At 36.2% G+C, this 13,919-nt stretch overlaps 3 protein-coding genes across 3 annotated transcripts in view; 1 reads left to right on the top strand and 2 right to left on the bottom strand.

Moving 5' to 3' along the window:
- Positions 1-6,047, bottom strand: part of LOC101896956 (kynurenine formamidase) — a 46,655-nt gene extending 40,608 nt beyond the window's left edge. Inside the window, exon 1 of the mRNA XM_020039094.2 lies at positions 5,868-6,047. Coding sequence (XP_019894653.1) covers positions 5,868-5,916 — 49 coding nt within the window. The 5' untranslated portion in view covers positions 5,917-6,047. The remainder of the gene's footprint in view (positions 1-5,867) is intronic.
- Positions 1,539-2,323, top strand: LOC101897990 (heat shock protein 23). The gene has a single exon (XM_005190039.4). It carries the CDS (start codon positions 1,656-1,658, stop codon positions 2,184-2,186), a length of 531 nt encoding a protein of 176 aa, XP_005190096.1. The 5' UTR covers positions 1,539-1,655; the 3' UTR covers positions 2,187-2,323.
- LOC101898164 (heat shock protein 23) lies at positions 4,285-5,198 on the bottom strand. Its single transcript, XM_005190040.4, has one exon. The coding sequence runs from the start codon at positions 5,044-5,046 to the stop codon at positions 4,507-4,509; it is 540 nt and encodes a 179-aa protein (XP_005190097.1). The 5' UTR covers positions 5,047-5,198; the 3' UTR covers positions 4,285-4,506.
- Positions 6,048-13,919: the final 7,872 nt, after the last annotated feature.

The following is a 13,919-nucleotide window of genomic DNA, read 5'->3' as shown; positions in this document are numbered from 1 at the left end:
TTTTGGTGGAAATCGGTTCAGATATAGGTATGACTCTCATATATATGCTTAATCGAATTTGGTGTTAAAGTCCCTCAATATTGATATTTGATAGCGGGCATTAGATACTGTTCGAAAATACCTCTGCCAAATTTTATCGAGATCGGTTCAGATTTTTATATAGCATCGATATACATCTGATACATCCGATTTTACGGTTACTGCTCACCATATATATATATATATATATATATATCAGCCCCAATTGAAGATTTTTTCATATTCAATAGAATTTTGCCATTTGGTAAAAAAAAAAACAAGTTAAAGATAGCTTTTGTAGGAAAAATATGAATATATTGGGGTTATATTTAAAAAAATCCGATAACTACCATTTAAATGAAAGCCGTTATATGGGAACTATACGAAGACGTGGACATGCTTACGACATTTTTTGTCATAGCCTGTAGTATCCATTACGAACTTTAAGTACGTAATTTGAAAAAATTCCGGTAAATAAAAAAAAAATACCGAATATCGCCAGGCACCGTTATGTGGTGGCTATACGAAGACGTGGACCTGCATACGAATTTTTTTTTCCATAGGTTGTAGTACCCATTAGAATCTTCCAGTAGAAAATTTGAAAAATTGCTGCTTAAATCATCAAAATACCGAATATCGGGAGGTATCGTTATACATGTCGTGGACCGACATGGCCCATTTACGAACTTAACCTGCCTACTGGTAAACTATGAATTTATTTTAGCCTTCTATCTCAATTCGTTCGAAAGATAGAGTGATTACAAAAAACAGACGGACAGACAGACAAACAGACGGACATCGCTAGATCGTCATAGAATTTTACGCTGATCCAGGATATATGTACTTTGTAATGACAGACTAATCATCATGGCAATGGTTTGTAATGTAAACAAAACCAAAGAAGCCCATCGCTGATGTGCTGGTGGCACCTTTAATTTTGATAATGCCACTGTTATTTTTACAATTTGTTCACATGAAGGGCAAATCAATTCCTTTAACTGCGATTCCTTCTAGAATTTGTGCATATGTCTGTAAGATAATTGCTTTATTTGAGGTAAATGAACTTTCGACTTATCCACGGATATGAGGTATGGTTTTTATATTTTTTTTCAAATATATATGTATATACATTAGGAGAGTTGTGAGAAATGTACCTTTTGGTAGTTGATTCAATAACAAATGATGAGCACAGGGATTAATTTTAGCTTTTGGTCAATTTGCTTCTCTTTGTTGCATGGCTTTATGACCAATACAAACATGTCTTTAATCATGTCAGATAAAGAGAACGCATTTTTCGATTCACCCTCATATTCATTTAACAAAAAATCAAATGTTTTTTTTTCGCTCTCAGCAGCCAGCCAGCCGATAAGTGCAATAATTGGCAAACATGCGTTTGCGAGTGACAAGTGCTGGTCCGTGACTTTGGTCTCTACTCTAGAACCGTCGAGGAACTTCGAACAACCATTAATCGCAGTATACGACAGAATGAGTGCGTCCATTATAAATATGCCTGGCATTTACTCGGAATACGTCAGTTGAATACAACAATTTAAATAAGCATCTACTAACAGAGCAAAAGAAAAGAAAAAAAAACACTTTTTTAACTAAAGAAAAAACAAGACAATCTCACAGGAAGAATGGCAAATCTACCACTCCTTTTCAGCTTGGCAGATGATCTTAAACGCCTCTCCTTCTATGAAACACCATTTTCACGTCTCAGGCATGCCTATACTCCTAGTCTGGTTGGTGGTGATCCACCACGAGTGGGCAACGAGCTAGCCGCTCCCGTTTCAGCAATTGGCAAGGATGGTTTCCAGGTTTGCATGGATGTGCAACAATTCAAACCAAACGAACTTAACGTAAAGGTCTCGGACAATTGTGTCATTATCGAGGGTAAGCACGAGGAGCGTGAAGACGATCGCGGCTTTATATCTCGGAGTTTTATTCGCCGTTACGCCCTGCCCAACGGATACGATCCCAATCAAGTTGTCTCCACTTTGTCATCGGATGGCGTTCTTACGATCAGTGTTCCTAAGCCACAAATTGAAAATAAGTCAGATGAACGAATTGTACAGATTCAACAAGTCGGTCCAGCTCATTTGAATATAAAATTGAATCCCAAAGAAACGGAGTGTGAAAAGAAACCCGAAACTCAATCAAAGTTGTAGGCACTCAAGACAGAATTTAGGGGCATTTTACGAATTGAACTTTGGCATTTGTATTTTTTTGCTCATTCATGGAGAACATTAGTCTGATTAGAATATAGTTTGAATAGTATCATCAATAAAAAATAAGAGAAAATAACGATTTCATATTTTTATATTTGGATCATTGACTTAAAGAGCTCTATAAAAAGAAGAAAGAAGCCTAGTTTGAATTTCTGTAATTGGTTGGTTTCTGTCATTTACTCGAATCGAGAGTTCGGAAAAACAAAACATATTTCATTCAAATCATGGTACAATAAGGAGGTAGAATAACTTCGTGATGGGAATAATAGGTATTTGTTGCAGACCGTATCGTTGTGCATGAAAACGGTCAAAGGAAAACAGTAACTTCTTACTGAGTAAACGAACCATAGACTAATTAAAATATAGACGAAGAAATGCTCTTACCGTCTTCGTTTCAGGAGTGAGAATATTGAAATCACTCATTTCAAAAATATTAAAAATATCATAAACTGTAGGATATTTGTCATTTAAACATTGTTTCGTAATAAAAAACAAGTAAAAAAACTATAAGTTCTGCAGGGCCGAACTTTGAATACTCTCCCATCATTTGGAACGAATCCGGCAATTTTCAAAAAAAAAAAAAAAATAATAATAAATAAATAAAATCCGTTAAAAATTCTATTAAAATCTTAAAAATACCGAATGTTACCGTTATATTAGGGTCTATTCTACGACATGGACCTGTACAGGCAACTTTTGTCATTACAATATTCAAATGTGAAACTTAAAAACAATTCCGATGAATAATGTCGCTTAAATCACCAAAATACCGAAAATAGGAGGGGCTATACGAAGGCGTGGACCTGCACGGACAATTTTCTGCCATAGACTGTAGCATCCATTATGAACTTCAAATACCAAATTTGATACATTTCCGGTGAATAATGCCGCTTAAATCACCAAAATACCCAAAATAGGGAGGTACCATTATATGGGGACTATACCAAAACGTGGCTTATTTTCAATACCTGCAGACATAATATACATTTGAGTAAAATTTTATCAACTTCATTTCGTTCGAAACCGTCAGTGATTTCCACAGTCGGACGGACATCGCTGAATCGACAAAGAATTGTATGCTGATCAAGAATATATGTACTATGTGGGGTCTAAAATGTATATTTCGAGGTGTTACAAACGGAATGTCAAACTTAATTTACCGTCCATACTATGGTGGAAGGTATAAAAACAAGTAAAAAAAAACATTAAGTTCGGCCGGACCGAACTTTTGATACCCTCCACCTTAGGGTAAAGGAAACATTTTTATATAAAAGTACCTAAATTCAAATCTGTTCCACTTTAAACTACAAATACCAGTAAGACCGTTTGGATACTGCTGTTAAACAAACAACCATAAAGTGGGTTAGGCCGTAATATGGGGGCCACACTAAAATGGGAACACAAATGGGCAATTTTATACTTCAAGGATTTTAATCTATCAAATCTTCTAAAATATCAAATTTGAAACAATTGTGTTTGTAAATTTGACTAGGATTAACAAAATACCGAATATCGGTGGGTATCTTTATATGTGCGCTATTGGAAAACGTGGAACTAAATATTTAATGATCTGGCACCGTTATACGGGGACTATACCAAAACCTAGACCGATATATCTCATTTTCAATTCCAACCATCCTAGACATATCGATAAGTCACATATTGGTTATATTAGGGTTATTGAAGTGAGTACATCTCAAAATTTTCAGTTAATCTCATATTTCAGCTCCAAAGTTGACTACCTGAACTTCAAATACCGATTTAATTTTTTTCCTACAATGGGCGCCTATATACCAACTGATTTTATTGGAATTCGCCATTGTGACTTACGAACCTCCGTGCAATAAAAATATCAAACAATTTTTGACTAAAACTGACTTTGACCACTAAAAGTTTTGTAAGTGCTTATTTATCGACTTTTTTTAATAAAGAAGAATACATGTACATACAAACGTGTGCGTATTAAACACAACCTTTCAGATGCTGGCAATATAGTTTTCAAAAAAACCCAACCCACCCATTCAAGAAAAGAATCAAGTTAATTTATATTTTCAATTCGTTGAACAATTTTGTATTTATGGAACTTTTTTTAAAAACTATTATAACAATTCTTACAAAATACCGTTAATCTCTAGAAAAATGACTAATGAAACAGTACATCCCTGTAGGGAGGAAACGGACGTACCACTTACAAATGTATGAATGAATGACCAGAAATGCTTTTATTTAGACTTGAAACAGTGAAACCAACAGGACATTTTTAGTTTTTCTTCTCCTCTTCCTGCTTTTTGTCACCCTCAACTTCCTTGGGATTTTGTTTCACATTAAGATGAGCTGGACCAACCTGTTGAATTTGCACAATGCGCTCATTGGTCTTTTCCTCAATTTGTGGCTTTGGAACGCTGACTGTCAAAACGCCATCTGATGAGAGAGTCGATACAACTTTATTGGGATCATAGCCCTTGGGTAAGACATAGCGTCGTGTAAAGCTACGGGAAATGTAGCCATGGTCGTCTTCGCGTTCCTCATGTTTGCCCTCGACAATGACACAGTTATCGGTGACTTTGACATTCAGTTCACTCGGTTTAAACTGCTGTACGTCCATACAAACCTGGAAACCATCCTTGCCAATTGCCGAGACCGCACCAGCATTTTCCTGTCGTCGTGGAGCGTCACCATCAACCAAGGCCATATAATAAGGATGTCTGTGGGTGCTTGGCAAGTCATAGAATGGCGAAACTGCCAGCGAGAGACGGTTCAGGTCGTTGGCCAAGTTCAACAAAAGTGGTAGGCTTGACATTTTGTTTTGAATTGCAATTTACTTCCTTTCTGTCTTTGATATCGACCGAATTGGGAAAAGTACGCTTTGGAGAATATCGCAGCAAAGTGTTTTGTTTGTTCGCTTTCGAGTTGACGGTTTGTATTGTTTGTATACAACTGATGTCAGCTGTGGACTAGCTTGCCGTATTTATACCACCAACAAGAGTCTGTCTGTTGCCTATGGCTTCGCGCTTACGGTAGGTGGGGTAAGGGGTATGGTCTCACACTTGCAGCAGAAGCGGATTTGTTTATGCTCGACAATTCTAGTAAATGCCAGACGGCTGTGAATGTATTTATGTACTTATATGTATGCATGCGGTATGTTAACGTTTGTGTGTATGTTTGCAAATACTTTACTCATCGCATCGCGATACTTGCCGGCTGATTTCTTGAAGTTTCTTCTTTATTTTTTGCATTTTGCGAGTTTCCATTCAGTTGTTTGATAACTTGTGCGATATACAATTGCGCGAGAGTTCTTTGACTCTCACCATCATGTCAAAGATATTCTCTTGTTTTTTTGCACGCAAGCAAACGAAACGAAAGAGAAATGTCGGACTCTGCCAACAATAGCAAAATACGTATGCTCTCTTAACAAACACCAACAATCACTGAAAAGGGGACGAACGCAATTCAAAATCAAGAATATTCTCTTCTGTTCGTGGCCATGTAAACATGACAATCCAATACAAATTTACTGGATGCAATGATGATAAACGTTTCAAGAATATTCTTTCGGGAATATTCTTACCGCGATGCAAAACAGACAAACAAATGAAAGAAAAAATGAAATTGGCAACTTACCGAAGTCAAAACAGGATTTTTCTGGATGAAACTGATTTTGGTCAAACATTTATGTAAATTTGTTTCAACCAAAAGATTTTTAGCTCTGACTCACTATAGTTTTGATAGCAATTTGTCCTGCGGCTTGATCTGTGAAAAAGTTAAATGCAAATAGATATTCCCTTTTTTGAAAGTTTTAATACAACTCCATAGAAAATTGTTATTGTAAGTAATGCATATGTCAGAGTTATACTTGGGAATACAGGGTGTGATAAAAAAATGCAACAAAGTCAAACGTTATCATTTTTAAATTTTTATTAACCAGTTTGTCATTCCGTTTGTAACACCCCGAAATATACATTTTAGACCCCACAAAGTAGATATATATATATATATATATATATTTATATATATATATATATATATATATATATATATATATATATATATATATATATATATATATATATATATATATATATATATATATTTATATATATATATATATATATTTATATATTATATATATATATATTCTTGATCAGCATAAAATTCTATGTCAATTTGGCAATGTCCGTCCGTCTGTGTAAATCACTCTAGGTTCCGAACGAAATGAAGTAAGCTGATAAAAATTTACAGACAGAAAATAGGCCATGTAGGTCCACGTCTTTGTATAGCCCCCATATAACGGTACCCCCGATATTCGGTATTTTGCTACATTATTTACCGGAATTATTTCAAATTTTGTATTTGAAGTTCGTAGTGGATACTACCGCCTATGCCAAGAAATTGTCTGTGCATGTCCACGTTTATAAACCTCATGGTACCTCCCTATATTCGGTATTTTGATAATTTTGTTACATTATAAACAGTTTTTTTTGAATATTGTAATAGCTTATGACAAAAGTTGCCTATGCAGGTCCACGTCGTCGTATAGACCCTAATATACGGCTACATTCGATATTTTAAAGATTTTAAAAGAATTTTTAACGGATTTTATTTATTTTTTTTTTTTTTTTAAATTTCTAAATTTGTACCAAATGGTGGAGGGTATTCAACTTACATCTTTTTACTTGTTTTTAATTTTATTTATTAATTTTATTATTAATGAATTGGAAATAGCATCAAATTATAGAATAAGTTTAGATTTCTTCGAATTGGTCATCTTTGGCCTTCAAACGGCCAATGAAACCGTCACACGCCGGCGGTTGAGTTCTGGTGGCCAACCGAATGTGCACATTTTCATCCGAACTTTTTGGCAAGTAAACACGGTCATTTTGTTTGTTTACAAACTGCTGAACAACAAATGTTTTCTCATCGAAGAAAACCAAATGAGGTAGTTCACCCCTTTCGGCCAAGCGAAGCAACTCTTTAGCTCTTTTCTATTTACTATCTGTTGTGGTTTATCTCGAGCTCTTTCTTCAACATTTGCTGAATGGAATATTGCGATATGTTCGGTTCACGAGTCATTTTTCGACCAATGCGACGCGGGTCTAGATCAAGTCGCTTCATTACTTTCCGAACCATTTCTGCTGATGTTACTTTTTACTTCCGTCCACTTCCTTGACGTCGGGCTACGCTACCAGTATCACGGTAACGAGCGATGATACGAGACACAAAAGATTTATTCACATTTAAATGCTGGAGTGCTCTAACGATAGCCACTTCTGGTTTTCCAGCCAATTGTAAGGAAATCACACTATCACGCTTGAATTTCATCACGAATACCTTTTTTTCTGGAAAATTCTCACCAAAATGCTTTTGTACCCTTGTAAACAATATAATGAGTTGTCACTGACTGTCGGAGTTAACATCTGTCGGTTGCATGGCTTGGAAATGACAGCAGTCTGAAGTTGGTTGCAGTTTTTTCATCTCACCCTGTATGTGTAGAATATAATTCGAATATATGTTTTTGGATATTCGAAAGTGTTGACTGAAGAAAAGTATCGATATCTTCTTAGGCATAGTGTGGACTGGCAATACTCAGTCGCTGTGGGCAAAATATGGGAATCGAATTTCATTCGCACTGTCACATGCAGGTACCCGGATGGACCAGAAATGAAATTCGAGATATTCACTGCACTGTGCATGTCTGTGCCGCACTGTGGATGTCTACTTACACAAAATGTACTACATACACACAATGAGTGTATGTAAACATGCCATAAAGTTGTTGCAGATATTTCCCCCCCAATCGCATCGAAAGAATTACTTTGCCATTGGAGCTGAAGTCATTCTCAGTGAGAGATAAGCTTTGCAAATGAATACTTTTTCATTCATTTGTCTGGCAATTAATTTTTAGAACAAAGTAAAAATATCTACACACACGTATGTGTGTATGCATTTGTTGGTTTCATGCTAAATGTTTGGTGCAAATTCCAACACTCGGTTGTCGGTTCAGTGACTTGAAACGCGTAGTCGTGGCATGAAAGGCACTTGAATGCATTCATATTCCCGACTATCGCCTCGAACTTGGATAACATTGGCGACATTGAACACACACGCCTCGCTTCAAAGCTACACAAATGATGCAAGCAAGAGAAAAATTTAAATTACTTCTTCACCGGGATATTTTTATGCTCTCCGCCATGCGAAATAATCCTTTGAGGTCAGTATGAATTTCTAATACGATTTGGAAATGTCATGCAATAATCACGTATATTATGCAAGTCATGGAATTTCAAATGGGATTCCAGGTGTACCCACGATTTAAGGGGTTTTTTAAGTTTTCGCTATATTTTCAAGTGGAATTGGCTGGCTATAATTTAGCGTTTCAATGAGCACCTACAGTAGCTCCAAGCGAAAGTCGACCACTTAGCAAACAATTTTCTTTCATGCAATATACGATTGTTATCAAATTCACTACCAGAAGAAACCTATATTTTTATACTCTCCACCATAGTATGGAAGGTATATTAAGTTTGTCATTCCGTTTTTAACACCTCGAAATATACATTTTAGACCCCACAAAGTATATATATATATTCTTGATCAGCATAAAATTCTATGTCGATTTAGCGATGTTCGTCCGTCTGTGGAAATCACTCTACCTTTCGAACGAAATGAAGTAGATTGATAAAAATTTACTCAAATGTATATTATACCCGCAGGACTTTTGGTATTGAAAATGCCATGTAGGTCCACGTTTTGGTTCGGGCTCCATATCTATTATTCATCGGAATAGTTTCAAATTTGATATTTGAAGTTCGTAAGGGATACTGAAGCTAGATTATCCACCGATTGTTTCAAGTTTCGCATTTGAATATTGTAATGGCTTATGACGAAAGTTGCCTATGCAGGTCCACGTCGTCGTTTAGACTCTAATATGACGGCTACATTTGGTATTTTTTAGATTTTAACAGAATTTTTATCGGATTTAATTTTTTTGAAAATTGACAAATTCTTTCGAAATGGTGTAGGGTATTCAAAGCTCGGCCCGGCCAAACTTACAACTTTTTTACTTGTTTATATAACAAAATAATGTCATTTATTCTAAAACTCACCAAATTTCTATGCAAAATTAAACTCGTACAGCTCAAGGTGCAAGTACATACCTAAAATGGTAAAGACTAGTCAAAATGCATTCTGAGCAAATGGTTTGTGGCTATACTACCTTGAATAACAGCTCATGGCAGAGGCATGTTAACATAAAAAAACACAATTATAGGAAAGAATGTCAAATAAAAGTTTGGATAATCCAAAATATTAGTTTCAAAATTCTATTCCATATACCTTCCCAAATAATTGCATATGGCCTTAGCGGTTCAAGTTGCTTAACATTGGTAACTATGTTGTTACGAAATCATAACAACAGAGGTATTTTTCACAGGGTTGCCATATTTTACTCTGTCTTGTCCTATCTTTATTCTTCTATGTCTTTGGTACATAGAAAGCTTGAAGTCATGGCTAGGCATATTAGTGTCAAATTATAAAGGGAAAAAGACGGCAGGATTTTAGTGCGGCTCTATAATCCCTTTATGAAATGTCACAAAATATGCCTAGCCATGACTTTAAGCTTCTTATGTACTTGCACTCTTAATTTTTTACGGCAACCCTGTCTCGAAGCTCGCCCAACTTCACGCTATTGTTGAAAAATGTGTTTGGGGAAGTCCCTAAATGCTAATCTATCAGAAATTTCCACGTGTTGTGTCATTTACTGACATAAATATTAAAAAAATGGGATGACAACGAGGACAAACCACTGTTGAAGTGAGAAATTTAGTAATTAAATATTACTTACAAAAGCCATAAGGGAAGCCGATCTACAGTTCAGCACATCATAAAACGGTTCAAAACAGATGGATAAGTCCAATGCGGCAAATAATAAAAGATTTACCTTGAGTGATGAGAAAATTACAATGGAAGAGTAGACATAAACCTCTTATCAGCAAGCGAAATCAAGAAATAAGGTTGCGATTTGCCATGGAGCACATATCAAAAGATTTTTCATTTTTTAATGAATGTGCTGTTCACGGACGAGAGCAAATTCAACCTTTTTGGTTCAGATGGTAGACCTTATGTATAGAGAAAGGCAAATGAAGCGCTCCTTGCCAAAAATATGAAGCCTACAGTGAAGCACGGTGGTGGGCAATAATGGAGTACGGTTAATTTTCAGCCTCTGACCTGGTGTATTGCAATATATTAATGTAATATGGATCAGACAATCTACTTTAACATTTTGAAAGAAAGTTTGCAACTCTGTAAGAAAAAGCTCGACCTTGGCAAAGATTATTATTTTTATCAAGACAATGGTCCGAAACACAAGGCTTATAAAGTGAGGTCATGGCTACTATACAGGGTGAGATAAAAAACTGAAATATTTTTTTAAAATTTTATTGAATTAAAGCGAAAAATGTCGAAAAAAGCATCAAATTTTAGAATAAGTTTAGATTTGTGCGAATTGGTCACCTTTGGCACGAATTATGGCCTTCAATCGGCCAATGAAACCGTCACACGCTGCCCGGAAATGAAGCGAGGAACCTCATTTTGCAACCATTCTTGGGTGGCGCGTGCTGAGTGCGATGGTGCTGAGTCCTGTTGGAATATCCAAGGTCTGCGGCCAAAATGTTTGCGTGCCCCAGGCTCCCTCCCTCCAGAATATTTTCCACGATATTCGGGACGGTCGATTAATACAAACGAAGAGCGGCCATCGGCTGTTAAACCGTCCCACACCATCACCATGGACGGCGCTAGAGTTCTGGTGGCCAACCGAAAGTGCACATTTTCAGAAAATTCTCACCAAAATGCTTTTGTACGCTTGTAAACAATATAATGAGCTGTTACTGGAATAATTTTAACAGCTGTCGGACGAGTGGCTTAGAAATGACAGCTGTCTGAAGTTGGTTGCAGTTTTTCATTTCACCCTGTATAATTGTCCCCATGTCATAAATACACCAACCCAGACTCCAAACATAGGCCCAATAGAGAATTTATGGAGCTATATCGATGGAAAAAACCCCAGTATAACATATATTGCAAAGAAGATTTGAAGAAAGCTTGGTAGGAAGAATGGCAAAAAATTGAACCTAGCTTTTGCAAAAAAACTTGTTAAAACTTTTTACTTAAAAGTATTCCAAATAGGGTACAAATGGTAAAAAGTAAAGGAATGTATACAAAATATTACAGTACGTTTATATATATGCGTGTTAACCCACTGGGTTTGGATTTAAATTGTCATATCCATTACTTTTATTTCAAATAAATCCTCTCAAAGTAGGTTAACCCTACAAAAAATTCTCACGCAAACATGGCATTAATATCTAGAAATATGTTAAATTATACGAAGTGTACGAGTTTGGCTATGGAATTGAAATATGATCTCTCTTAATATTTTTTGACTTGTTTTACCTTAAATGAATTAAAATGTTAAGTTTTTTTGCTTTTTAAATTACTTACATAGTGTATTTTTGTGATTTTTGGAATTTATAAGAAAATTAAATATTTTTCTTTAGCTGTGTGAGTTTCGCTTGGAGCTACTGTATGTCAACTTCGTACAAAATATTTGTATTCCTGCACGGGAACTTTAAATTATAAACAATTTCATATTTTCCCGAAACCTGCAAGAATCTACGATTTTTGCAATTTTTTTCGATATCATAAAGGGAAAAGGGAACGATTAATTTCGAAAGTTAAAGGTTGTCAATGAAATATTACAAAAACATTGTATATTATATTTTAGCATGAGATTACCTTGTATAAATAATTCTGCTATGACTGCTGCAAAGAAATACTACTACATGCATGCATACATATGTACGTATTTATTATCGTCGTTGTTGAGCCTTTGTGGGCGGCCCTCCAGTAAAAAAGGTTGCGTGCAACGAATGACGACTGTCATCTAAACGCTCATTTGTGGCAAAATGGCAAACGTGTCTGCCATTCGAGCAAACTTCCAAGTTAAAACTGAACTCAGCTGTTGTTGTTGTCTGAAGTTGTTGGTTTTTACTTTTGTTTTTCTTCGCTTTTCGTTTTCTGTCTGGAATCACAGTTTGCCGGTACAATGACCGGTTTCTCGTTTCTTTTTCTTTTGTCGTTGTTTTTGTTAGCACAGATATTGTATTTTGCGACGAGTAATTTCGCAAGTGTTGTGCTCTCTTCTTTCTGTTGTATCTATCAGCTGTTTGGGTGGATGACTGGTCTGTGGTGTATGTATTCAATTGTTATTATGTTATACTTTAGATGAGTATATGTATATGGGTATGCCTACATATGGATACATAGTAAATGGATTTGTACACGGTACAATGGATACAAGGTAGGCTATAGCTACCAAACAATTCTGCTTGTATACACACTCCACCATTCTATGGAGGGTATACAGGGTGAGATGAAAAAACTGCAACCAACTTCAGAATACTGTCCTTTCTAAGCCACGCGTCCGACAGCTGTGAAATTAAATCAGTGACAGTTCATTTTATTGTTTACAAGCGTACAAAAGCATTTTGGTGAGAATTTTCCAGAAAAATAAGTTATGCGTGATGGAATTCAAGCGTGATAGTGTGATTTCTTTATATTTGGCTGGAAAAACACATGTGGCTATCGTCAGAGCACTCCAGCATTTAAATGTGAATAAATCGTTTGTGTCTTGTACCATTGCCCGTTACCGTAATACTGGTAGCGTAGCCCGACGTCAAGGAAGTGGACGAAAGAAAACAGCAACATCAGCAGAAATGGTTCGAAAAGTAAAGAAGCGACTTGATCGCAGTTGCCGAAAAATGGTTCGTGAGCTACACATATCGCAATATTGAAAAATGAGCTCGGGGTAAAACCATCGAAATTCCAAAAAGTGCAAGAACTTACACCGCAACCGAAAGAAAATAGACTCAAAAGAGCTAAATTGTTGCTTCGCTTGGCCGAAAGTGGTGAACTGTCGAATTTGATTTTCTCCGATGAGAAAACATTCGTTGTCCAGCAGTTTGTAAACAAACAAAACGGTCGTGTTTACTTGCCAAAGAGGTCAGCTGAGAATGTGCACCTTTGTGTGTATTAAAGCCTTGGGCACGCAAACATTTTGGCCGAAGACCTTGGACATTCCAAGAGGACTCAGCACCGTCGCACTCAACACGTTACAAAATGAGGTTCTTCGCCTTGTGTCACCAATCCGTTGGACTATTGTGTCTGGAGTATTTTGGAAAGCAAGGTTGACACTAAAAAATACCAAAGTGTCGATCACCTCTAGTAAGCTCTTCGCTGGGAATGGGCCAAAATACCACAGAGCAACATTCGGGCAGCGTGTGACGGTTTCATTGGCGTTTTATAATTCGTGCCAAAGGTGACCAATTCGAACAAATGTAAACTTATTCTAAAATTTGATGCTATTTCCGACATTTTTGCTTTCATTCAATAAAATCTAAAAAAATGTAAAATGCGTTTGACTTTGTTGCAGTTTTTTTATCTCACCCTGTATATCAGCAAACCCCAAAACATTGTCCGTTGTCCAAATCCTTCATTGAATGGTATTTGTAGCACACCAACATTCAGGATGATACATCCGACATAGTTGGGTTTGCGCACGGTTTGTTGACAATATGCTGAACACCTGTCCGGCGTGCGGAAAGATTTGATGACGATGTT

Source organism: Musca domestica, unplaced genomic scaffold, assembly GCF_030504385.1.
Source record: "Musca domestica strain aabys unplaced genomic scaffold, Musca_domestica.polishedcontigs.V.1.1 9, whole genome shotgun sequence".
Lineage (NCBI taxonomy): Eukaryota > Metazoa > Arthropoda > Insecta > Diptera > Muscidae > Musca > Musca domestica.
Note: the sequence above shows the minus strand (reverse complement) of the source record. Positions and strands in the feature narration are given on the sequence as shown.